Below are 27,311 nucleotides of genomic sequence, written 5' to 3'. Positions count from 1 at the left end.
CTATTATTACAGTTTCATATGCTAGGTGGTTTGTTAGCAAATTTAGTCCGCATAAGAAACAACAGGATAGAAAAACAGATACTGAAAAAAGATACAAGATATGGTACACAGACATAGTCAATCAACATCCACATAGTGCAATAATATATGAAAAAATAGAAATATAAACCCAAAGAGTGTTCAAATAATATTTAGTAATGTAAATAAATGTTGTATGTAAAGTGATATTGTATTGTTCCAGACTATTTGAGCTTAATCTTATGTTTAAGTGTAGCATGTTTGTCGAGACTGTATTATCCTATTACTAGATATTGCAGGCAACGTCCTTTAGTTGTTGTATACATTTGACCTTTTATAGGATACAATTAAATGATAGTGCCCTAATTTGTCCACTTTATCGATATTAACGTTTAGTCTGTACGATGCCTGAATGAAACATGGTCTAATGATGTAAAGAGTGATGACTACCTGCACTTGTCTAACTCTGCCATGAGAAGGCTGAATCCTCCCCAGAATCCTCTTCTTTAGGCGGCTGCCACGGCTCTCAGCCAATCACAGGGGCTAAAGAAAGCGTCGACCAATCAAAGAGAAACAAGACACAGCGGGGCGGAGGTGTACGCATGCGCTTTTACAACACGGAACTAAGCGGTGCATTGACCGGTAATGATTAGCTATTAGCTTGTTTTAAGCAATTGTTTTAAACGTTTTCTTTGTGTCTATCAACAGTATTTACAGTGTACGCTTAAGGTATTATTATGTTATTATAAATGGTTACGCACTCCTGGTATTTCTATTTATTTACGTGTTATTTTAGAGGTTGCTTTTAGTTAAATTGGCTAGTTCGCGTTACTGCGTTAGCTAACAAGAAGTCATTGTCGAAACCAGAACAAGCGAAGATACTTGATGGATTTTAGTTGATATAACATCATCGTTCTTGTCCCGATATGTTTATTGTTTTAACATGGTGGTTCCTGTATTAATCTACACATTTTGTGTCATAGAGGCGGTTTGGGTGCAGCTGAATATTCCTAAATACTGATCAATTGCGGAGATGACGTCCTGTCAGACTCAGTACCTGCTATTGCTGCTGCTGAGTGTGGGAGTCTCAGCGGTGGAAGTCCAACGACCTCGGGGTGTCCCTTTGTCAAGTAAGCATTCATAATAACAACTAGTAATGACATACGAGTACAGTACAGCAGTGGTGAAGCGTTACTAAGTAGATTTACTCAAGTAAGATTTTGAGGTACTAGTACTTGACGTGAGTATTTCAATGTGTCGCTACTTTATCTTTCTACTCCATTACAAATCAGAAGGAAATCATGTACTTTACTCCACTATATTTATTGTATACCTTTAGTTACTTCTACCCTGCAGCATACAAAGTAACACAAATTGGTTGCTCCTTTACCAGATTGTATTAATTTGTCAATTTGCATAATGAGTGCTTTTACTTTTGGTACTTTAAGTATATGTGGATGCTAATAATGTTTTACTTTTACTTGATCAACATTTGCAATGCAATACTTTGACTTGTAACACTGTATTCTTACACTCTGGTAAAAATATCTAAGTACTTCTTCCACCTCTGGAGTAGAGTTGTATACTTTGCACTCGGGATAGAGTTCAAAATAAGTTCCTTAGTTTTGGATCTGCCATATCTCTGACCCGTTTCTTTTGTTCAACCTCGACAGAACGGCAGTTCTACGAAGAGGGCAAACCTTTTACTTGCCTAGATGGCTCCCGCACGATTCCCTTTGACAGAGTGAATGATGACTACTGTGATTGTAAGGATGGCTCTGATGAACCAGGTGCGTATATACTGAATGCTGTTGATGCCTACACTGCTATCTAGTAGGTGTGTAACATTACACAAGTCAGAGTTCCGTTCATAGCCCGGTTGGGTGGACATTTGGTACAGAGGAAAACACATCCAACACTGGACATCTTTCTATTAGTTCAACATTAAAGACACCAACTAGACAACTTTAATACATTGTTTCATTATAAAAACTAAGGTACATATCAAAGACTTCTGTATTACACTGCACAAACACTAAACCGGTCACAAAAGGCTATAAAACTGAAGAGTATCTCTAATGCTCTGACACTGAAAAGACATACATTTAAATATAATAGTTACTTTTATTTAGAATATTAGTAGTAATGTGAATTGTTTAGAAAAGCTGCTTGGTCTGAATCTTCTAACTTTTCAAGGTCATGACAATATGGAGCACCTGTTATACTCCAAATATTATTTTGCAGGCACTGCTGCTTGTCCCAACGGCAGCTTCCACTGCACCAACGCAGGTTTCCGACCAGGCTTCATCCCTTCCTCCCGCATCAATGACGGCATTTGTGGTATGTGTTTTAAACTGTTATGCCTACCGATGACGGGTGTGTTGTGTGTGCTGCTTTTTTGTCTAACATCTGCATTTCTTGTATAGACTGCTGTGACACAACAGATGAGTACAACAGTGGTGCTGCCTGTCAGAACACCTGCAGGTGGGAATGGTTTTGTCTTATAACTCTAATAACTTAAGTACACCAGCAAGAATAAGCCTGATCTGTTCAGACAGCCTATACATAATGATAATAATAAATTTATATTTATACAGCGCCTTTCAAGGCACCCAAGGTCGCTGTACATGGTGGACAAACAAAACAAACAGACAATCAAAGGGCAAACAAAAAATAAAGGAAGCCGGGCGGGGGACCAAGAACGGGCTAGGGCCCGAAGGCCAGGGTGAACAGGTGTGTTTTTAATGATGATTTGAAGATGTCCAGGAAGGCAGCATTACGGATCTCGGTAGGAAGTGCCTTCCAGAGAGTGGGGGCCGCAACACTGAACGCACTGTCACCAACAGTTCGGAGGCGAGAGCGGGGGATGGAGAGCATCCCCCGCTCCCCAGTCTGAGGACCCGGGCAGACACGGGCATATGTTCTGAAAATATGAAATGCTTTGTTTATTGTTGAGTATTTTCTTTATATTTCGTGTGATTTTCAGGGATTTGGGGCGCAAAGAGAGGGAAAGCCTGCAGAAGATGGCAGAGATCACTAAGGAAGGCTTTCTGCTTAAACAACAACTGATCCAGGAGGCAAAGAGGGGCCTAGAGGAAAAGAAGGTATGAATGACAACAGAACCGTTGGAATTTGTTAGTGTAATAATTAAGATTCGTAGCTCTGAATCATTTATTTTCTCACCGTCAAATATGTTTCATACAGGGTGCTGACACTTTCATAAAGACGGATGAAGGTGTTTACAAAAATGTTTTATATGTCTAGTTATGTCACCTATTCTTTTGCTTATTATGCACAAAAACTGAGAGTAGTTGTAGGAGTGACCAAATCATCCCACTCACTTTATTGGCCTGATTCACACCAAGAAACTAGAAACGGCCATCTTACTCGTCCTGTAAAACACAGACAAGCACATTACGCGCATCTCATAGTAAATAAAGAGGTGCCAGGTCTTCCAGGTTGTTGGTGATGTTCTTATTCTTCTCTGTTGCCTTTGCTGCTCACAGCTGTTCTCCTTTGAATAGATGTCATGGTATAGTTTTGTAAACGGCATGGCGTTTTCAGGGATTGCGTGTGTTCTTAAATTGATTAAAGGTATCATGTTGATTGTCCTCTACAGGCCAAACAAGCAGATATTCAGATCGGTAAGAAAGATTTGGAAGCTAGGGTGGAGGCCCTAAGAACAGTGAAGGAGACTGCAGAGCAGCCAGAAAAAGAAGCCAAAGAGCGCCATCTGAAGGCCTGGGAAGGTAAATGATAATGTGAAAGCATTTCACCACTCCTGTTTGAACAGAGCATCACATAACATATAGTACAGTCTGTTTTATCACAGTTTTGAGCTAGATGAAGTTACCTGGATTCCATTTGCACTAGTTATACTAAAACTTGACGCTGATGAGACTTCTGCCCTGAAGTTCATGTTATATAACAGCATGTGGAAACACTGTATACAATATGTGTGTATGATTAGAATCAATCATAATAAAGAAATGATATTTTTTGTTTCAGAACAAAAGGCTGTTATTCAAATGGAGAAGGACAAGGCTAAAATGGCTGAGGTGTTGTCTGAACTGGATGATGATGCAGATGGCTCGTGAGTATCAGCACCCTCAAGTAGTTGGCACCCATCATGGGAGAAGCCTGTGTTGTCAGGCTCACCAGGTTGAATACAATATAATGAAAAGGAGAAATGCAGCATTTGTAAATCTGGAGTGTGATTTCTTTTAAGTTCACTTTTGTTTTGTGACTTGTATAATTGGAATCCAAATTGCTGCTAGAGAGACTACATTAAACCAAAAAAGGCCAGGAAATAGATTATCACTCTTTAAAAACAAATGTATACTCATATCTTTCTTTTTTTAATTTACAATTCTTTATTTAGAAGACAGTTGAGAACATTTCACCAGTTACAATGAAATAGACTTGCAGGTACAGGGAGTATTGAACATTTGCAATAAGGGAACGGTATACATTGAAGCCCTCCCCTTCTCATTGTCCTCTTTTTCTTCTGATGTGGTATACTCATATCTTTCATATGTACCTTTTGTGTGATCGTTAGTGTGGTGGTAAGTATTATGTGTGCTTGCTATAACTCAATAATGACGTGTCTTTGTTTGTGTCAGTGTCTCCGTGGCTGAGCTTCTGTCCCACTCTGAGCTCGACCCAGATTCAGACGGATCCTTCACAGAAGCAGAGGCGCAGGTGATTATTCGTGTGTTCCTATAAAACCCTGATGGTAAAGTCAGGGTTCATACGGTCGTTAAAAACCTGGAAAAGTCATGTAAATTCAAAATGCTAATTCCAGGCCCTGGAAAAGTTCTGGAAAAGTCATGAAAATCTAACTAAAGTTTGGAAATAGTAATACTATAATGATAATAAATACTGTTTTACAACATGTTTCATAAGCAGACCTTATTTTCCTGTTACATAAACCATTTTCAGTGGTACCGCTGAGAAAGAGTCATTTTCTTTGGTCATGGAAAATTAGGTAAAGGTCATGGAGAGGTCATTGAAAATCATGGTGAAAAAGTGTATGAACCCTGTAAAGTGTGCACTTTACCATTTACCATTACATGTCAGAAATGAAACAATTCTAGAAACACATTTTACGGAGCTGAATCTAAATGCGAGTATTATCTTTGGGTTTAGGGACTGTTAGGAGGAGTTGACAATGTGGACTCTGTAGCCTTTGAGTCTGTTTGGAATAACATCAAAGACAAATACGCATCAGAGGTAAGCCCCTGCACATTCTTCTTCAGTAAGCTCATCGTGTGGAAGCCTCGGCCTCCTTTTGAAAATGTGTATCTTTCCTGGCAGCAGGCCAACACGGAAACCCCAGCAGAGGTGGAGACTACGGTGGAGGAGGTAAGGGAGCCCCCCTCCGACAACGACTCCGAGCAGTACCCTGAAGAAGACATCCCAGAAGAAGAGGAGGAAGATGATGATGAAGAGGACGAAGAAGAAGACCAAGAGGACGGAGACTATAAGGTAAGCGCACCCGATTTCTCCATCAAACTTATGCTGCATGACTCAAGTTTTCCTTTAGTGAGTCACTCTTTTGTGTGTTCGATCAGCAGAGCCCCCCTCCGACGCAGACCCCAGATAAGAAGGAAGACGATGACGAGGGGACGATGCCACCCTTCGACCAGGAGACGCAGAACCTCATTGATGGTAAGAGTTTGTAGGAAAGTGAGTGAGTCAGCCGTCCACAGCTGTGAGTGTGAGTCACGCTGTGAGATCAAAAAGCACCGATTAGGGCTGGGGGATAAGGGGACACACATTATATATTATAATGCTTTTGTGGAACAATACTGTACAACCGACCAAAATCTTAAAACAAGATTTGTCACCATCATCAGTAATGTGGATATAATGACTGAATTGGTAAAGACACATTTCTAAACCACAACAGGTACCAACACCGATAACTTTGAAGCCGTTAAAACCATGAAAATACATTTATGCTTTATAGTCAATATTGGAAACTATCCAGACGGTCCAGTCTCGTGTCACGTTATCTATATCATATCGATATCTTGTCCAGCCCTAATACCTATTAATTGGAATTCAAATGTACACACATAGGTTGTTGATCGAAAGCTCAATGTGATTTATTGAAGAGACGTTTCTTTTATATACAGCAGGGTTTTGGTGTGTGTGTGTGTGTGTGTGTGTGTGTGTGTGTGTGTGTGTGTGTGTGTGTGTGTGTGTGTGTGTGTGTGTGTGTGTGTGTGTGTGTGTGTGTGTGTGTGTGTGTGTGTGTGTGTGTGTGTGTGTGTGTCTGTGTGTGTGTGTGTGTGTGTGTGTGTGTGTGTGTGTGTGTGTGTGTGTGTGTGTGTGTGTGTGTGTGTGTGGGTGTTGTGTGTGTGTGTTTGTGTGTGTGTGTGTGTGTGTGTGTGTGTGTGTGTGTGTGTGTGTGTGTGTGTGTGTGTGTGTGTGTGTGTGTGTGTGTGTGAGCTTGGACTGAATTGACATTCTGTGCTTTTGATTCCCAGCTGCTCAGAAAGCCAGGGATGCTTTTGATGAAGCCGAGAGAGCTCTGCGAGAAGTCGATGATCAGGTCAAGTAAGTGCTCTGAATATGAAGCAGCTTCTTTGCCAACAATGCAATCAGCGTTGGTTACTAAAGCTGCACTTTGAGCAGCTTCAAAAGATCATTGTGTTGCGCAGTCAGTGTGGTGTTAGAGGAAGAAATAAAGGATTCCATTTTAAACTTTTTATGTTTGTTTATTTTCTAGGGCTGTCAAGTTAACGCGTTAACGCAAAAAAAAATTAACGCCACTAATTATTTTAACGCGATTAACGCATGTGTATTTTTTTTCCTCGGCCGCCCCGTAGTTTCAGAGCGCATCGAGTTTAAAATACCATCTGCTGACAGCCCCGCTCCTGCCGCCCGCTTGTGGCACACACACACACACACACACACACACACACACACACACACACACACACACACACACACACACACACACACACCCCATTTGTATTGTATGAGAGGTTCCAGGTTGAATTGAGGTGAATATTTGTAATGTTCAGAGGTTGTTGTGTTTAATATTCATGAGAATATTTGTCATTGTTCAAATGATAATAAACATTAGCATAAAGCATATTTGTCCACTCATATGTTGAGAGTATTAAAAACTTGAAAAATATTCCTCTAAGGTACATTTAGAACAGATAAAAAAATGTGCGATTAATTTGCGATTAATCGCGATTAACTATGGACATTCATGCGATTAATCGCGATTAAATATTTTAATCGACTGACAGCCCTATTATTTTCACATGATGTGCAATGCCTTGTTTTAACATGCATGCATCTAATCGTGTCTGCTTTGTCTCTGCAGGAACCTAGAGAAGGAAATCTCCTTTGACTTTGGACCCAATGCGGAGTTTGCATACCTCTATAGCCAGTGTTATGAGTTGTCTACTAGCGAGTACGTACACTCTCTGACTTAGGAAAACAAGTATTGTACTCATTAATCATTATTTAGGTTCCTACTACTGAAGACTTATGATTGAATATTTTGTTTCCAGGTACATCTACAGGCTTTGTCCATTCAACAGAATGTCCCAGAAACCCAAGTTTGGTGGATCGGAAACTAACCTGGGGTGAGGGAATATCCATGGTCCATCTTTTTCGGTCTTTCTTTATACACTCTTCACTTGCAACATATCTTTTGTATTCTGTAGATCATGGGGGCATTGGTCCGGTCCCGAGGATAACATCTACTCTTTGATGAAGTATGAACATGGGACAGGGTGCTGGCAGGGCCCGAACCGGTCCACCACGGTGAGACTCAGGCAGATCTAGTTCAACATTTCATTTCCCACCCCATTAATATTTCTCATTGCACACGGCACAAAATAAATCATCTTTTGTCTTTTTAGATTAAGTTAACGTGCGGAAAGGAGACAGTGGTGATATCTGTCTCGGAGCCCAGCCGCTGCGAGTACCTGATGGAGTTCATCACCCCTGCTATTTGCCAGGAGCCCCCCAGCCTGGATGCAGCGCTTCATGGGCATGAAGAGCTCTAGATCCACCTGATCTGTGAGTAACTCATTTCCTGTGTTGGCAAACCGTATTTTGTCTCCATACTCTACCCAGTAGGATATTTATCTCGTGCCCTATTTTGTTAAGATTTTGAGGGACAGGTTTTTTTTAACCCAAAAAATACTGCACCTGAAGTAAGCAACTGTTCATAGTTTCTAAATGGCGCTTACTCAAACAAACTAAATATGAGTGCAGTGAAACCTGCATCATGAAGGATTAGCGTTTCAACATTCTGTTGTGAAGAAAATGCAGTTTCAGCTTCCCTTTAGAAGAAGAGCAAGGCAGCAGCAGCAGCAGCAGCAAGGTAAAGGTAACTTTCTTGAGCTTATTGTAGTTCTTAGGATGAAAGAGGAACTCAACTCTTAACTCAACCAGAGACTTGTGACAGCTTAGCATTGTGTATCCTTTTTCATTTAAGCTTTCGTAAAAATGCTGTAAACTGTGATATCAGTGTTGCTGTTGCTAGATGCAATGGAAACTAATATCATGTTATGCTGAGCAGAGTGAATAGATGTCAGCTGTAGCTTCCTGTTGAAATAAACAAAAGGCTACTGTACTTTATTGAACACTTGGATGTATCGGGTGTTTTAAACGCATTAGCTGTTTCTAACTTCCTGTTTATTATTGGATTGTAGACAGGATTTTGAGCTAAGCTGGGCTTTACTTTACTGATAGTGCTGATATCTTTAGGTCTGCTAGAGGAAGCGTGGAGCCGAGAGAGTCTGGGACAACAGAATTGATGTTTCATGGACCTAAATCAATTTAAACAGTAATACCCATATTGAAGTGCTGACTGCAAGATAACACAGGAAGTGCATACATCCGTGGAGTGAATGCTTAGTCCTCGGAAAACAAACCGCCGGGGATCAATTTCACCTAAATTGCCCTTCCCTTTTAACAACGAGGAAGTCATGACTTAACAACATGCCACTGAATTGAATGTGTATGCGCTCACTCTTGCAGGTTGTTCTTGGGGGACCACAGTCACTGCAGCAACACGAAGTTGTTGTGAGAGGCAGCATCATGGCATTGAAGAACAATTCAGAATAAACAACGGAAATTCTAATGAGCAGTTATCTCCTACACATCCACTTTCCTCTGCTTCCTGTTGTGTTTTCTCTGATTTGTGACAAATGTATTCATTCCATTGTTTTCAAATAAAGCTCATTTTATCTCAACTCAAATTTGTGTTCATTTTTAGCTCCAGTGTAAAACTCCATGTTCATACAGGCTTAAAATCAATACTGCTGTTTTCCATTTATGGAACCAAGCGGGAGATTACACTATGGGGAAGAGCTTAGTACAAAACCTATAAATACAACATGTAAGAGCAGCAATATACTGTTCTTACAAACTTATACCATTTATTCAACTAATTCTTATTTAATTCATATAAAATATACACCTTGTAAAAGACCTATTGCATAACTAATTATAGAGTCTAATGAAACAACCTGGCATGGGCAGAAGTGTTCAGTGATAACATTCAACAATCTCAGTCAATAAAAACGGGATCACTCAATATTTGTAACTTTTATTTTATTTTTTTCTGGCATGTAAAGTACAAATAATTAAACAATTCCATGAAAAAGTCTTCAAGCGTCTTCAGCTGAAATCCCAGTAATAAATATCCTAGACTAAACTGAAAGGTTTATTTTTTTTTTCTTTGTTCAATTTTGACATTGTTCATTTGGTCATGTTTGGAAGTATGAGATTTTGAACTGTTTTGATCATTTTCACCTTTTGATTTGTTCTACCATTCCAGGAAAATGTAAGAAAAACATCACTAAGTTACTGCGTCCCCTCTTCTAAATAAATAGACACAAAATACAGTTGGTTGAGAAACAGAAGGACCACTCACCCCTTTACTCCCCTAGAGACACCCAAGAAAACCTTCCTGCAGCTTTTCTGAGCTCTGTAATATTGTTGCCGAAGGTCTTTGCTGGGTTTTTTAAATGCATCTCGGGACTAAAGAACATCTTGGTTTCAATTCAGATGATCTCAGTATTACAATGCTGTTACAGAAACAAACCCTTAATATATTTTTTTTATCAACCCATCAGCATAAACAGGAAAGCATCTTGTGAGCTATCAAACCTAAGACATCCCTTTTTGTTCCTGGCTAGTTTTTGGACCATCAAATGTTCCAAAACCTCGCTCCAGGGACTGTCCCATGTCTCAGGGGTTCATAGAGTGGTTGAAAAAACAAGACTGTGATTAGATTAAATAATTAAAAGATTTTCATTTAACAAGACAAACAGAACACAGGCAGTAAAGGCATAACATCTAGCACACAGCATGTATGTTTATACACTTCAATTAGTTAAATATAGCAGTGCATTCTTTGACTATGGAGAACATTTCCAAATCGTACTTCTAAAGCTGTTTTTCTATTTGTCCCCCTTTTTAAGAAACGTAATGGTGTAACCACAATTTTGGCAAACTTAAAATCTTTTAAACTTGCAAATATAATGAAATAAACCATAAATATACACAAAACATACTTTATACGAGGCAATAATAATAATAATCATAATAAATAGTTTTTAAGTTAACAATAAGTTAAAACTACAAGCTTAAAGTCGCCCAAATAATACAAGTTTGTTGGCGCTATTTTGAATTTTTTCTGTTTAAATTATTTTATGTTGCAACAAAAGCTACCACAGACTTTTACAAACACAATTGAACACAGTTTGATTGAAATAAAAAAATCTAACTAAGTCTAAACTCTGCATACACTGTAAAACTGCAACTAATTAAATAATGAAGAAAAATAACAAACTGTACCCAATCAATGCAACCAAACATAATCTTTGACCCATGTGTGTTCTATATGGCAACATCAACAACACAAATACGCTAATTCAACAAGTGAGTCTTGATATGTAAATGAAATCAATAAGTTACAGGAAAGAAATGATATTTGAAATTGACATGGGCTAAAAACTGATGATATATTAGACAGTATTCCCTTCAAGGTCATTGAATTGCTCTATTGAGTCAGCCAAATATGCAGTTTCTTTGAGCTTTCGTGGTCAGAGCACAAATTAGGGGCTAAGGAAGTGATTATGGAAATGTACAGATCAGACCTGTCATTGCTTGTTTTATTTTCTTAATGAGTCCGTTCATTTTAATGTTTTTGTCTGAACTTTTACTATTCCGCAAACCTTTTCAGTGTGACGTTTAATTTCTTTTTTTAAAAATATATATCATTTGATCTCAGTCAATATAAAAACAAAGCACATTGCACTTACTGTTCCATAGGAAAGTTTTTTTGTCTTTTTAAATGAATATTGTTGTTGCTCAAGCAGTGTAGTACTGTTTCCTGCCATGGTCCTTGGCTCTCTACTGTACATCAGGTGTAGGTCTTGGTATCGACTGTGTATGAAAGGTCGTTTGGTTTGTGGGTTGACTGTACTACATCGGACATGACTGGGTAAACAACTCCAGCTGCAGTTCAACGTGGCCTGTTATCTAGGTTATTTCTAACGTCTATCACTGGTCTGACCAAGTGCTCAGTTCTATATTTCTTCCAATTTGCTCGACCCAAAATGGCTAGATTAGCCATTTTTGTGGTCATCTCCGGAAACGTCAGCGACAATCATTTAGAGTATTTCGGGGGGGAAACAGATCGAAAGATGCCAGAGTAAGTGGTGCAAAGTTAACGGTTTTAAAGGATTCAATTAGTCACAAAACAAAGCAGATGATATAAAGTTTGGGGGGGGAAACATTATAAGAATGCATCAAATTTGTACTTTGTCTGATTCATCGTCATTTATATTTTGATATGTTTTTTTCTATCATTCGGTGTGTGCATACAATTTGTGCAAATGGGATTGCTTGCAACTGTTTCATTTTAGCATTTGGTTTAGTGGTTGTAGGATTTACTAATGCAAACTGATATGTGCAACTTAGATATTTAAAAGTAATGATAACGGAAATTGTAGAGGGTCCTTATTCAATAAATAACATAGATTTGTACAGCAATTACTCAGGGAATAATATAGTTAGTCTTAATTTATCCTTCTTGGTACTGACTTGCAAAGCAATTCTTTGGCAAAAATCAAATCTATCTAATCATAACGAGCCATGCTCAGTGTTCATATGAATCTGTATCACTGTTTGAATCTGCATTTTACCTTTTTCATTTGCAAGCAGCGATTCGGTTGTTCAGCTGAGCGATGAGCCGGTCTCACTGCAGCTTTGTCTGGGATTCTCAAGTCAAAGAACTTCACTTCACTGCACCATGGTGGAAGCAACACTGTACACAACTTCAGGACAAGAGATGAGTGTGTATAAGCACTAAGAAGTATAGATGTGTCTGTCAGGTTACATACTCAAGTGTTGAATTTAAATCTAATTGACTTTTGTTAGTTAATTTCAATTGTTGTGATATGCTTGAACGGTTAAGTTTGTATGAGATACGATGCTCCTTCGCCCCTTCCCTAAATCCCCACCCATACACCGCATGCTTATTCCCCCTTGCTCTGCAAAGATCAGAGGGTTTAAAATAAAGCCATGCGATGTCCCAATTTTTCCAAGCTTAAGAATCTGTAAAAATTCAGCACAAGGTCTTGTTCCTTTGTATGTATAAAAATAGATTTATCTCTAATGTAATCCTTTCAAAGAGATCGTCCTCTTTGGCTAACACAGCGTCATTTAGAAAAGCAAAAGCAAAAATGTCTTGAATATAGTTGACCTTATTTAATCTATTATCATGTGTAGATGTCTTGATATTGAAAGACATTAGCTCTCCCCACGGTACATCGTAAGTCTGGTATGTAACAGACGTTTCATCTAGACAGGTTGGCCTTAATGTTTCATCAAGGGTGCCATAAATAATTTTCATGCAATTGGGTTGGGGATATTTTGAGTAATGCTATTTTTGTGAAAGTGTCAAATAGATCTAAAGCAGATAAATAAATACCTTTCTGTTGTAAACAGATGTATTATTATGACACTTATTTGCAGGCTTGATGTTGTACAGTCATCTTTTAAGAGGGCAGGAGTACAACGTTTCTTGGAAGCTTTTAAGAGAATTTGTAGCGGTTTTAAATAAAACTGAGGAGCATTTGGCAAAGCTAGAGGAACTATTCATCTTTTTCCTCCAATGATCAGTGATCATTTGAACATTGCCATATATTATCGCTCACACACGAGACTCTAAGTCAGTTTTAAATATTCAGTCACTTGGAACTGCAGTCCTACTAATCTGCTCTATGCATGTTGGTTCTGTAGATGTACTCAACTGAATGGTAACAATTTGACCTAATTTATCCTGGGAGCTTCTATCTGTGCACCAGACTGAAGAATAATACCGGTGCTCTTGAGTTTTTGCTCATGTGCGTTATATCTCTGCAGAGCAGCAAAGACCATTGTTCAGTCAATGGGGTGTATTGTCTGACATTTTCTTCTGAGTTACTTGTAGCTGCTTCTTGGGTCTTAATCCCATTCAAACCATCAAATTCCTGCCTCCATTTAAAGTTATTAATCTAAATCTAAATCCTCGAAGTCCTGTCTTGCTGTAACTTTCATAATCAAAGCAAGAGCATTATAATTTGGATGTCTTGTTTGCTTTGTTCTCTTGACGAAAGATGGCCTTTGTGTTAAAGGGATATCGCACCAAATCATGGCTGACAATTCCATCCAGAGTAAAAAGGCCTGTCGTTAATGTGCTGAGAAATACATTTCTTTGCAAAAAGTGAAAAAACACCGGTATTTTCCTCTGACGTGGCTGTGTTATGGTGAGACGGTTTTCCCCTTGTACTCGTCGCACTCTCGCCCATTAGAGATTTACTAATGAACACTGTCACCATGGGAGCACTGCCACTCTGCTCCAAGTTCACAGACAGTCTGCTTGTGTTGAACCCATCCTAAGGATAGATTAGAATACAGGAACGTTTGCTATGTTTGACTTGATATATCTTCTAGTTATTGAACTGTGTTTCAGTGATACAGAAGTGTACTCGTAATGTTGTTTGGTGTGAGACTGTGAGGGAAAGAGGCTTTCTGATGGCTTTCGGACTACTCTTTTCTGTGACCAGTTTTCATTGGTTAGCCTAAATCTTATTGGGTCTGAGCTAATCAGCTCACATATGGTAGAGGAACCGCCTTTACGCTAGGCACCACCTAATGCAGGTCAGGAAACAGTAGTCAACGTTTCTAGAAAATGCTTACATACTCGGCTATTATAACCACCTTAAATATTGAATATATAGTTATATTTTTAATAGACGTATATAAGAGAACACTGTTTTTTAATTTCATTTTCTTTGATCTAAAAAAATCGCTGATTCAAAATGCCCAAGTGTAAAAAAAGTGACTACATCCTCTCCAGCAAGATAATAGGAGAGATGGTGGGGTAAGAGTTTGGGTAAATTGCACATATTTGTTCATTTAAAATTTTTGATCGTTTTGTTCATCAGTTGTCATTATTTGCCTGAATTCAATCAAAGCACTCAGTACACATTCTCTGTCACATTCGTTAGACTGTCTCCTAAATAGATAGCTCTTGCTCCTACCCAACAAACCAGCTACGTACCCCTTCTAATTCAATCCAGGCAAATATAGGGAAGGACTAGCATGTTGTGTAAAGAGAAAATAAAAACTCCACTAGTGTGTTTGTTTGATACTCTGAATTGTGTATGCTTGCGCGTATGGATATGTTTGGTTATGTCTGTGCGTGTATGCCTGTATCTGCATGTCTGTGTTTGTGATAATATATTATGGATTTGTGTGTGAATGTGTCAGAGAGAGACTCAGTCCAGGCCCATGTAGAGTGATGTCACAGGGAGCTCAGGGGGCTCCCCGCAGGTCGAAGGAGCTTGGTGCCCGCAGCCTCTCTCTCAGGCCTTGTGCTGCTTGCTGGTCTTGAAGGAAACCTGCAGCACGCGGTCGCCAAGGCGGTAGCCATTAAGGCTAGCGATAGCCATGGCAGCTTCATCGTAGTTGGTCATGGTGACGAAGCCAAAGCCCTTACATTTGTTGGTGGTGAAGTCACGGATGACCTTGACATTGGTGACTGCGCCGAATGGCCCAAAGAGCTGCCACAGGACGCTCTCGTCCGCCTCTGGGGACAGGTTGTACACAAAGATGCACCAGCCGGCTCCAGTTGGACCGGTAAGGTTGACGCCTGCAAGGCTGGTCATGCTGTCAATGGTGATGGGGGAGAATCTGGGGAAGAGAGTAGGAGAGCTACCATGGGTGTCATTCTGAAGTTCTACACAGAATCCAGTTCTCTATACTGTCTCTTATGGGCTTGTTTCTGTGAGAAATGATAAAGATTGGAGTCGGGGGACTCCATCTCCATCCCCTCTGCTGTACAGTAAGTAGATAAATATGTGTGGGCACCGCAGTGGCTCCAAACTACCTGCTTTTATACAGAATGATACTGTGTGCCCTGAGACACTGACACCCACACACGGTGAATATTTTTCTCATTTTTCTCTGCTGACCAAAGCCTCTGGAATAATTAAACATGATTCACAATGTTCAACAGAAACCACAGTATTGAATAAAACACAGAAACCTAGAGAGGGATGAAAAGCAAATTCGAATCAAATCAAATCATACACAAACTGGAGCAAACAGAGGAGACGCAAACGGAATCTGGTATGTCCATGCTGGTGAAAAAAAGGGACATTAAAGCAACTGAAACTGACAATGTTAGTTCATAAATAAATACATATAAATTATTTCTATTAATTAAAATCAAAAGAACGAAAAGGTTAAACAAAGCCATGCCAGAATACCCTGCTGTCAGAAGCTTGCATCATTGCATTACTGATAGTATTTTGTTGTCTAGGCTGCGTCCGTAACATGGTTTATATGGGCAGTGGGTATTAAGAATTGTGGCCATTTGATCTGATTTCGAGATGAAGTCAGCAGGTGGTATTCCAGGCACTTTGTTTGAGGTTTTAATTTGGCATGGATGCTTTTGAAAATACACCTTTGGCATTTACCTCTTGACTCCGTAGCTGGCGTTTAGTAAATTGTCGAGTCTGCAACGCAAGAGGGAAAATGAAGGGGATGCAAAAGTTAGTTATGAGATCTACAAGGAAGGGGGGCTTTCAGTTAACATGTTGCTTCTTCAGCGGCCTCCAGAGGGCATCCTCCACTGCATCGCAGTCCCAAACCATCCAACCACAAACTGATGGTGTCTAAAAAAACTCCTGTGAGTATGTCTCAGCTGGTATTTATTGTTTGTCGAGTTCGGTTGGTTAAACTCCAAAATAGATCCCCCTTTAACAAAATCTGTATCCTAGGCCATTTCACATCGACTGATAAAAAGTAATTAGCCATAATGAATACGTTAGCATGCCCTGATCTCCAATTGTTTATGAGGTTATATAAACATATTTACTTCTGAAAGCCTTTGAACCTTTATTCAAAAATATCAATGTATAGATGTGGCCGACATCTGACAATTTCACTCTATATTATGTCCATTATGTTGTAAGGACAAACTTTAAAGGTTCAGAGTCATTCTTCCTAAACCAGTATTTATTTAGCTTTGTTGTTTTGTTTTTTAAATTGTATTTGGAAAAGTCTGGTCTCTTACATTGGTTTTGAGCTGTTATTTGGATCTGGTCCCTTTCCAAGTGAAGGGATCATGCTGCAGTTTCAAAGAAAGTCAGAGAGAAAGAGTGAGAAGGAGGGACAATGCAATATTGCCAATTCCTTCTGTACTGTGAAGCAATAATATTGCTTCAAGGAACAATTTGTTAGTATAGACAGAAACGGTTGTTTTGAATTTGAATTTCTTTTGAATACACATTTTCCCACTTGCTGTTTGTGGGGCGTGCGACTTCATCTGATATGCCTTTGCACTGTTAGGTGGTGTGAGTCTGCCGGGGGTTCAGTACCTGAAACGCTGAGTCTGGTGGTGCAGCGGACCTGTGTAGCGGCGGGCAGCAGTCTGGTACAGCTGAGTCAGTAAGGCCTGGCCTGTCTTCTGGCTGGGGTTGTTGGCAAACTTGACAGTGATGGGCTCCGCGGCCCCCAAAGGCTTCTGTCCGTTCAGACCTTTGATGGCCTCCTCTGCCTCATTGCGCTTATCAAACCGGATGAAGCCCACTCCTCGTGATATGCCTGCTCCGATTTAGAATAAGAAAAAAATGTTACTACCTTGGCATCCATGACAGTTTCTGCCTAACAGTCTTTCTTACAGACATGGAATGGCTTTTTCGTGGGACGTGATGTAAGGCCTTACCTGTGACTTGGTCCACTAGGATACGGGATGTGATGATGCGACCGTATTGGGAGAACAGCTGCTCCATGTCCTTCTGGTTCATGGTTTTGGGGAGTCCACTCACGTAAAGGTTGGCATCACGGATGGAAGCCGAGCTTGGCCGGGCATATGATACCTTTAACACCAAAATCACAAAGTTTCAGATGGCTTAAATTAGGGAAACATATTGAAAAAAAACAGATGTCATTGGAGTGTCAACAAATAGTCTTTTTTTCATTCTCCTTTTTTCCTCTTTCTCTTAAATATCTGTTGACCCACACTCATACTGATCATCAGCTCACACGCCTAAGTGTAAGCTTTGTTTTGCACTGAAAAGCATCAGTTAGTTGATGTATTTTGCCTGAAATCACTGGTGGCTTAATTAGTGCACAGCCCTTTTTGGTGTGTCTGTGCTTATATCCCTTATGGTTCTCTGTTGGTCTACTTTCGTACTGCAGATAAATATTGAATTGATTGTTTTAAAAAGGGCACAAAAACATTCTTGTTTTTGTGTTTATGGGAGCATGCTAACACATGTGTGACAGATAATCCAGTTCAGTGTATTGTTGGAAGTGCTGTGATTGTGTGTGATGGAGAGACAGAGTGAGTGTTGTGTGAGATAGGCTGAGCTGTCCTGCCTCTTTCCTTTGTCTCTATCCTCTGGGGGAGAAATGCTCCACTGGCAAACAGCACACAATGTAAGAGGGCATCACAAGACTTGCAAGATCCTCGAAAAGTTGAAAACACTGACACACACACACACACACACACACACACACACACACACACACACACACACACACACACACACACACACACACACACACACACACACACACACACACACACACACACACACACACACACACACACACACACACACACACACACACACACATACATACATACATACATTTCTTATATGCATATGTATTGGTGTGACAAATATACATATTAGCGAATTGTACTATTTTAAGACAGCTGGAATCTGATTTGCTTAGGCACAAAGAAAGCTTTGAATTTGAATTAAAAGGACTTGTATATTATCTTTCAGATGAATACAGGTGTTCTGATTTTATCCGTCACTACTGAACACCAGTGTCTATTGTGTACACAGACGGACTGTGTGAGCAGGAGGGTTGTGTGGTGCAGTGATTAGGGTGTTCTGGGTGAGTCAGGGGGGAGTCGCTGTGTTCCGGGACCAGAGGCTGCCCTATAATTAACCCTCTCCCTGTCGCTCCCACAGTACAGATGGTGCCTGAAGCCCATATGGCCTCTAATCCTGTCATTGGCATTCTGCTCTCCGAGCTACCCCCTACCCTTTCACTGCTGCCCCCCCCTCCCTCTTTATTTAAGCATTCTGTAAAATCCGATAAAACTATGCTTTTGAGCCGAGGAGTTATTTTTTAACACTGGAGAATAAGGAAATACAAATGTAATTTAAAGATTAAGTGATGTATGTATAGATAAATTGAATGATTATTGAATGTCATAACATAAGATTAACAATATAATGTGTTTACACAATCAACACCTTTTCTACATGGTTGTTCCAGAGTCAGAAATAATTGTATTTGTGCACAATATTTTGCACGCAGGACATTTCATAATTATGAAATGATGAAACCCAAATCCAGCTCTTGACATCCTCATTATAGCTAGTTTTTTCAGTCAGCCGTTCATCAGAATTAAAGTCCCTCTTCTTGGACAGCTGTTGGAAGATCACCTGCTCTGCTTTCTCAGAGATTTGATTTCTCAATCCTGAAGTTCTGTCTGACTCTTTGATCTACTTAGGGGGATGGAAGGAAGTGGTGTCCCCTCTTTCCCTCATCTGATTTTGGGACAAAGAAGGCCCCTAATTAGCCTGGATAAGAGGCAGATGGGGTAACCAGGACTGACCCTAGTGCACCACAGCCTGCCTTCCTAATTACATTTCCATCACAATAACCTCTGCATGCTGTCGGCCTCTTGCTTTCTGACCTCCACACTCTCCTGCTCTTTTCACCCTTTCTCTACTTCCTTTGTTCTGGCGACCGCTCCCTTCTGCCTCCTCCTCCTCCCCATTTCCCTCCCCTCCCTCTGTCACGTCTGTCGCCACCTCTCTTAGCAACCCCACCCCGCCCCCCTCACACCCTTGACAAAATCTCGACTTCCTTTCTTTTTGTCTTGCGCGGTTTGAAGAATGCTTAAGAAAAAAAAATGCGATTATTGTAAAAGCTCACCTTGATTGTTTTAGTCTGCAGCTTGAGACCATTCAGTGTGTTGATGGCCTTATCTGCATCGTTTGGATCCACATAGTTTACGAAACCATATCCCAAACTCTGACCTGGAGACAAAGAAAGACCCCCTGAAATGTCAGTGATTTTAAGAGCCAGTCGTAAAGTTATTTGTTTCCGGATGTGGACAAAGAGTAGTACCTGTTATCTTGTCTCTGACCAGCTTGCAGGACTCGATCTCTCCAATGCTGCCAAACAAACTTTTGAACTCTTCCTGGGTCATGTTCTGAGGCAGATAGTTGACGATCAGGTTGGTTTTGCTGTCGTCTGTGGAGCCATTGGTGCTAATGACTGGACCGTTGGGCAGACTGGTTCCGCTTGGACCGTTGGACACCTGGGTTTCCATGGTGCTGATTATCTGCTGAGGAAGAGGGTGGGGTTAGATTCATAATTCACAAAGAGACAGAAAAGGAGTGTTTTTGCACATAAACTATACACACAAGACACGCGCACAGACTGTCCACTCTGTCACTGTCAGAGGGAAAGGTCAGAAATCAGCATTGCTAAAATGGAGATGGATACACGGTTTGATTCATTATCTCCCCTCCCCCACTTTTACCCCATCTTCCCCCTCTCTCGCTCCCTGCCTCTGGTCCTGCAGATGTCACAGTCCCTTTTTCCTTACTTCTCCCCTCCCCCTATCTCTTCCAGGGTCAAACACCATTACATCATTACACAGGGATGGATAATAGTGATGGTGGTGTGTGAGGCTGGGGGAGTTTGACGGTGGCAGTGGTTTACGAGATGACGGACAAAAGGAGGGTTGTGTTAAAGAGATTTACAGGAAATAAGGAATATCACGGTTTGGTAGAAAAATAAGGTTGAATTACACTTGTGTTCCCAAGATCTTGTTCAGATGTCTTTGTGGTCAGATGACTTATTTTTGTAAGTAGAGTAAAGGCGTTGGTTAGTGCACAGTATAGTGTTTGTGTTGCTCTGGAGTACACCGTGTTGCTTAATTTGACTCACAGCGGCTCCTCAAGCAACATCTGTGTTGCCGAAAACACAACTTCCTGCTCCACTTTCCCTTTCCTCTCAACACCCACTTCTCTGTGTCTGGATCATTATCTCTGGTGTAAATCTACATGGAAAATCACTGCAAACTCTGTATTTTAAACTAAGGACAGAGCATTTCAAGGTGACATGTTTGTCGTCTTGTTCCTAAGTGTGATGCTAATGTTTTAAAGCTGCAGTGATTTGATTTGAAGATGTGAAGAAATAACTAAATGTTCAGGCTTATTATCAAAAATATGTATACATCCTATTTTCTTGTGCACATTAAATGAAAGGACAAGTCGTTTTTTCATTTGCATCTGTTATGTTCATGTTCAAACATCATTTGATTAAATATTGAATTCATTGCACATGTCAACGTAAATAAGCATGTTTATATTTAGGTTATCGTTGTTGGCTCATGCAAATACAATTGGCCTCTTTAACATTACTGTGTGTGCATTTGAAGTACATTTTACAGTTGACTGTATCAAAAATGCCTGTATCCTTTTTATTTTTTAAATAAAAGTGTGGGGTGTCTGGATATACAATTGAAATGCATAAACAGTTTGGTAGTTTTCCCATTATATAAATTGTTCTGTCAGATTCTTGGTTTGAGCCATTGGAGCTTGGAGATTTATGTATGTCAATAAAGTTTAATAAATCTCCTCTGACTGCAAGTAAAAAAGGGATTTCATTTTGATCTATTATCATTAATTATATTTGAAGGTTTTCCTTTATTGGATTATTTTTTATTACTTCCCGAGATAACTAACAATAAGCTTTTACTTTTATAAGTATTTCTCTTTTTATGTTAACCGCAGAATGATCACAATTAATAATTTTCTGTCAGGTTGTTAATTGAATTCCCAGCTCACCATCTCTCGTGAATCCACCACCGTTTTGTGAGTACAGGCTTTGTTTACTGTGTTACCATCACATTGCTAAAATAATTCATTTGTTTCAGACCTACATGTTGTCTCTCTTTTTTCCAGCGTCTGTGGATGGGGTTTGTCTAACCTGGATTTTCTCCTCGTCTCTGTAACCTGCTCTTGCTTTGAGCCTCACCTCGACTCTGGTTGCCCAGGTAACAGCCCCTCAAAGACTGCATTGTTTCTAATGGCTGAATGGCTTTCTTACTTTCAGTGTGTTTGTCTCTGTGCTTGTTAGGAGCAGATATGCAGGTCAGACATGTCTTCCTCTGTGTCTAATAGTATATGGCTTTGTGGAAGCAGGGAATATCAGTAAGTCAAATAGATAATGACAAGGGGAGAAGGAGCACGGTGAGCGAGTAAAGACAGCCTAAACATAAAACTCTTCAGACATATCTACGCACAAAGGCATTGCAACGTAGATAGCAATCTGTCACAAGATTTTGATGCACCGCTTAGATGCCTGCCGACTATCTTTTTTCATTATGAATTATGAAACATTTAACATGTAAAAAAGGTTGAATCGAGGTGTTGTTTTTATTAACCTACAATGTAGTGCGATGTGATACATCTGACTAACAGAAATATGAGCAACTGAAAATGGCCTAGATATGACAAAAAGCATTTTATAGGGAGAAAAAAAACATATTAGGGCAAATTTGACTCGCCAGCTGAAATAACCCTCAACATGGCAGAACACACATCCCCAGTGAACAGTGTGACGTTATATAACTCGCTGAGAGTGGCTGACACAAGCAACAACTAAGATTACGATTCGCATACAGGAATAGAGAGAAACTGCTTTCTTTGAAACAAACAAAAAAATATAGCAAATCTGAGTTTTTTTAATATTTAGGCCATTGTATTTATAAAAAATAACTAATAGTCTCGCGTTTGGTTTGCAGTAAACAATTTACAATGACAGTGACACAACACATCATTGGGAAGCTGCAGCCTGCATTAATAATACGCCCAGTTTAGATGTACTCCCGCTTCAGACTCCAGACATTTTCGACCAGTGGAGACAATGAAAATGTCCACTCAGGAGCAGCTTGTAACCGACATTCCAGTGTGGAATATATATGGTTTAGGATCTTTGTTGCTTCTCTCGCTCTCAAAAAATGTCTTGTTAAATTACTAAAATGGACAGAAAACTGCAATAAAAATATATTGTTTTTAGAAATCATCTTTCAAAATTCCTAAAAGATTCCTTGTTGTTAGGGTAGCACTTGTGTACCACACTGCTTTTTTTTCTATTTTGGGGTTCTGTGAGATCTCCCTTAATATTTAATGTACTGCATCAGCATCGCCCACACATGGTCCCAGACTCGCACGCAAACAAGAGCCCTGCCTCCTCTGCCAAACACATGAACCCAGACTTGCACGCAAACAAGAGCTCTGCCTCCACTGCCAAGCACACGTACCACCTACACTGTACACTAGCATTACATGACTAAATGTAAATGCAGCCACTGTTCTCTGTCTTCTGATATAAACCACTTTCCTCAATTAATTTCTGCTCCAAATGCAGCACAGCACTGGAGGCTATAATGCATTGAAGAGTAATCGTCTCCCAGTTATAACATGAGATATGCCACATTATATTTTACATTACACGTAGAATCACATTTTTAAAGTGATATTAAGACAGAAAATGACATTGTCACCATCAAGATTTTGTTTTGGCACACAGAAAAAAGAAAGGGCGTGCTACATGTTAGGCTTATTGTAGGTTTAAATTCATGTGATGTATTTGTGTAAAAAAAGTATGATAATGATCGAGACAAAGTGAATCATGAATCCAAATAAACACTGAAGGAATCCACCTAGATATTTCTAACCAACAATGCTGATAATGATTTCTCCTTCCTTTTCTCTAGTCCACTTTATGATGCATTATATAAAGATTTTTTGTCTGGAAGGCATGATTTAAAAGTGAAAGCTAGACTGAAGTGTAAATGAGCCCTCTAAATAACACAGATTAGAGGATTATCTCAAACAAAGGGCATTAGCCACACTCTGCAGCTTAAGGGATCATGGTGGCAGCTGTAAAACAACAGGACGACAGGAGTCACAGCCCATGTCAGCCAAGCACTGAGGCTCCATCCCATTCTCCGCTCTTCAGACTAAGAAGAAAAGATTTCTAAAAGATGTCAGCTCTCTCAGTATGTGCTGCTTTGATAAGATTGGAGCAGACACCGTCAAAGGCTCAAGGAGACAAATCTGTCCTGCAAGTGCTTGTAGCATGCGGGGTGCTATCCAGCGTGCTGAAAAAGGGAGTGGCTTTCGGACGGTGTGCTGTGAGGCCAAAGAGGCCCGAGAATCAAGCAAAGACCATCGAGTCGTTTAATTTCGTTAACTTTGAAAACGTTTTCATTCGAGAAATTAAGGAATAAATTACTTGTGCGGATATTTAAATATGGCAGATGCAAAACATAATCCCTCGATTCCTCTTGTTTTTGTATTTAGCCCCCCTTTTTTAAAGGGCAAGACTTGTAAGCTCTGCAGGCATTCATGAAGCGGAGCGCCTTTTTGCTGAATAAACGTATTGAAACGACCAAACAAAAGAGCCACCCGTTCCTCCTCTTCTGCCTCGCAGAGGCTATGGCAGCACTATGAATATTAATGTAAACAGTGGCGCTTTGTGTCGTGGCCAGGGGCTGCAGGACTCTCCGGGAACAATGACTGTTACAGTTGCCAGCCACAAGTCAAAAACGCCAGGATAGTTCAATAAAAAACGCTAAATTACAAGATATTTATTTGCTGATTTGATCGTTTTCATTGATAAAATTAATAGCCTTTTTTCAGTATTTTTTAAATCGAGATAACTGCCTTTACTCGGCGATTATACAGCGAATGTACACTATTATACATAATGTCAGAGAAATCACAAGTTGTTCGATTAATTTAAACCTTTTTGTGGTCATAATATAGAAAATGTATGATCAACATTTGTTACCTAAGAACATTAATACAGACGATTTTGCAGTCTCAGAGATAGATGGTTACATTCACTTCTTTCTTCCCTACAGGCTTTGTATTTGTTGCTGATAATTACATGAAGTCGTTGGCAACAGGAGTCAATTCACCGCTTACATAACATAATTACATTTAACGTCTCCTATAAGTTAGACAGGGCCATGTCTTCACTGTAAAAAATAATACTCATTGAAGCCGTTTTATTGTTTTATATTGTATACAGAATATAAATGTCCTCTAACCTTTCAAATCATCAGCCATTACATATAATTAAAAAAATGTAATGCAACATCAAGTAACATTTAGACTGCTTTACAGTGATGGCCTCGGCTGCCCTTGTCCTTGAATTGTGTAAGTACCTTGGATAGGTTATCTGACTCAACGCTTTTATTTGCTTGGCACTGCGGTACAGGCATGGAGGACTGCGGACATGTGGAGGGGAGCTACAGCTACCGTCGATTCTGTCTCGGCCTGCAGGGATTGTCCCTTGCAGGTAATGCACAACAAAGAGAACAAATAAAACTGGGATTGGAAATGTGTCAAGTGGACAGTCAGAGGCTCACAGATGATGCGTGTCGTCCACCCCCATGTTGCATATCTTTCCAAGGAATATTCAGACTATTTCAAATTCAGTGATGTGAGACTTTAAAGTTGTTTATGGGTCCAACTCCATCTCTCACATCCTGTTCCTACTATGTGTTAAATAATTAATCTTGTGTACTATTAGTCATAGACTGAACACCCTGACATTCTACCGTGTGTGGATATACTTCCAATTAATTCAATATTATAAAAAACTATTCTACTCAATAAATTGAGGGATTTTACATTTTACACTTCAGGGGGTTTTAACACCTGCTTGTGATTTTAAGGTTGGACCGAGGCTACATCTTTTTTTCCTGGCTTTTACAATTTAAATGCAAATGTGTCTTAATTACTCTGCTTGAATAAACAAATTGTGTTGTCAACCAGCATGTCAAGAGGTAAATCGGAGTGGGCCTTTTGAGGCTTCAAGGCCCTCGTTTGGTGCTTAAATCCAGCAGAGACACGCCCAATCCGGCCGTCGGCTCAGAGCAAAGCTAATTTATCACCGCTCACATCCCTTTCATCCGACACGCGCAACGCAAGCATGGCCATCTTGTACGTTTGCGATACTTGGAAGAAATGTGCTTAAAATGGAGATGTCAGTGTGCGTCCTTACTGTCACGGCCTCAGAGGTTTCCAGCCCATTTACTCGGTCGCATCGCAACGAGAACCCTGAGGAATTCGGACTTTGTCTGATTCAATGCAAACCAATGGATGCGTAATCTCCCTCCTCCCCCTCCCCCTCCCCCTCCCGGAGTGACTCGACCCTTTTTTCCTGTGCCTTGCTGGATGGGCCCTCAGCCTCCGAGGCATCATGTTTTGTCTCAGAAAGCCGTATCCAGCATCCTTGTGCTGCACCAGCAAAGAAAGTAAATCCTCCCCCACTGAACCCAGCGCCTCGTCGCCTCTCTCCATCACCATCACAGTAATCTTGCGGAATTCCTAAACCTCTATAGCCTACTCGGGAAACATTTTTGTAAATATCATCAAAGCTTCGACATTTAAGCACTCGTATCGGCTGTGATACATAAACGCAAAAAAGCTGTGCTATCTAAAATGGCAGGATAACGACTTTATCCATCGCCCATGATGACTGCAGGCTGGAACGCAGCCGGCATGGCGCATCACTCAGTGTGAGATTTCTAATTGCCACTATCGATCGTTAATCTTATCATAAGAATACGGCATTGCATAGGCTAAAGGATAAACACGTATTACGCTAATCTCAAAGATCCTCTATGCTTTGGCATGTGGGCATAGCCATGAAGCTCCGCTGAAAAGACATTTGTTTCCACAAGGAATATATCAATAGGCTAATAAGAAATACATCTGTGTATAGCTACATCTCACCACATTGCATTGCAGTTCAAAACACATCCAACATAAACACACAAGTAAGCATGCTGCCACAACAACTCTTTCACAAATATAAGAGAAGAGTAATACGTACAGTAACCATTCTTGACGTACAATGAAAGAATTCTAGGTCCTTCCTTCCACTGGTCTTGAAGCTGGATGCTGAGTCTTAATGTGTTCTTTGGCCTTTGTTGTATTATATGGCCCTTCTGCCAGGAGTCCAAATGAAAAGAAAAAAAAGAAAAAAAGGAAAAAAAGACAATCTTTGCCAGGGAATCTCAGCCCACTGAGATTGTAGGTGTCCTCTATAGGATGAAAATGAGGAGAAAGGGGTTTTCTACTGGATGATGATGAGGGAGAGTGTTCTCTCCGAGTGGCGTGGGCGATGGTTCAGAAAAAAGAGAAGCAGTGATCCTCAGCAGGGTGTGTCCAGGGGAGGGTGTTCTGGTTCTGCTGTTTTTATGTGTATTTCCCTGCTCCTCTTGCACTCTCCTTCTGTGCCTCTGCTGCAATGTTCTTCTTTTATGCGTCCTCCTGGCTGGCAGAGCGCGCTGCTGATTGGCTAATTGTGCAGGGAGGGTACTACATGGCAGCCATTGCAATGCGCTCCTCTCCCATTATCCCCTTCAGGAGAGATCACCAAGAGCCCCCCCTCCCCTACCCTCCCCTCCCTCTTCCATCCCTGCCTTTCCATCTCTCCACTCCCTTTTTCTCGCTGCCCTTCCTTTCTTCCTGCCCCCCTCTTCACACACACACACACACACACACACACACACACACACACACACACACACACACACACACACACACACACACACACACACACACACACACACACACACACACACACACACACACACACACACACACACACACACACACACACACACA

At 40.4% G+C, this 27,311-nt stretch overlaps 2 protein-coding genes across 15 annotated transcripts; one reads left to right on the top strand and one right to left on the bottom strand.

Annotated features, from left to right (window-relative positions):
- Nucleotides 1-579: 579 nt before the first annotated feature.
- prkcsh (PRKCSH beta subunit of glucosidase II) lies at nucleotides 580-9,248 on the top strand. 5 transcript variants are annotated; one of them, XM_034088747.2, is made up of 18 exons: nucleotides 580-660; nucleotides 1,002-1,148; nucleotides 1,692-1,808; nucleotides 2,263-2,358; nucleotides 2,445-2,502; nucleotides 3,005-3,122; nucleotides 3,638-3,767; nucleotides 4,027-4,111; nucleotides 4,641-4,719; nucleotides 5,167-5,250; nucleotides 5,338-5,505; nucleotides 5,595-5,688; nucleotides 6,513-6,582; nucleotides 7,364-7,453; nucleotides 7,554-7,628; nucleotides 7,710-7,809; nucleotides 7,908-8,067; nucleotides 9,034-9,248. In XM_034088747.2, the coding sequence occupies exons 2-17, from the start codon at nucleotides 1,052-1,054 to the stop codon at nucleotides 8,052-8,054; spliced, it is 1,608 nt and encodes a 535-aa protein (XP_033944638.1). In that variant the 5' UTR covers nucleotides 580-660; nucleotides 1,002-1,051; the 3' UTR covers nucleotides 8,055-8,067; nucleotides 9,034-9,248. The 5 variants fall into 5 exon arrangements, with proteins under 5 accessions (XP_033944638.1, XP_033944637.1, XP_033944636.1 ...); XM_034088746.2 differs by having other exon boundaries at nucleotides 5,592-5,688; XM_034088745.2 differs by having other exon boundaries at nucleotides 5,335-5,505.
- Nucleotides 9,249-11,027: 1,779 nt separating this feature from the next.
- elavl3 (ELAV like neuron-specific RNA binding protein 3) lies at nucleotides 11,028-27,014 on the bottom strand. 10 transcript variants are annotated; one of them, XM_034089581.2, is made up of 8 exons: nucleotides 26,515-27,014; nucleotides 19,717-19,936; nucleotides 19,522-19,646; nucleotides 17,282-17,435; nucleotides 16,935-17,163; nucleotides 16,631-16,684; nucleotides 16,032-16,070; nucleotides 11,028-15,264 (listed from the first exon to the last, which is right to left on the bottom strand). In XM_034089581.2, the coding sequence occupies exons 1-8, from the start codon at nucleotides 26,521-26,523 to the stop codon at nucleotides 14,916-14,918; spliced, it is 1,179 nt and encodes a 392-aa protein (XP_033945472.1). In that variant the 5' UTR covers nucleotides 26,524-27,014; the 3' UTR covers nucleotides 11,028-14,915. The 10 variants fall into 10 exon arrangements, with proteins under 10 accessions (XP_033945472.1, XP_033945475.1, XP_033945474.1 ...); XM_034089584.2 differs by having other exon boundaries at nucleotides 11,028-15,243; XM_034089583.2 differs by having other exon boundaries at nucleotides 19,522-19,625.
- Between the last annotated feature and the right edge of the window lie 297 nt (nucleotides 27,015-27,311).

Source organism: Pseudochaenichthys georgianus, chromosome 8, assembly GCF_902827115.2.
Source record: "Pseudochaenichthys georgianus chromosome 8, fPseGeo1.2, whole genome shotgun sequence".
Classification (NCBI taxonomy): domain Eukaryota; kingdom Metazoa; phylum Chordata; class Actinopteri; order Perciformes; family Channichthyidae; genus Pseudochaenichthys; species Pseudochaenichthys georgianus.
Note: the sequence above shows the minus strand (reverse complement) of the source record. Positions and strands in the feature narration are given on the sequence as shown.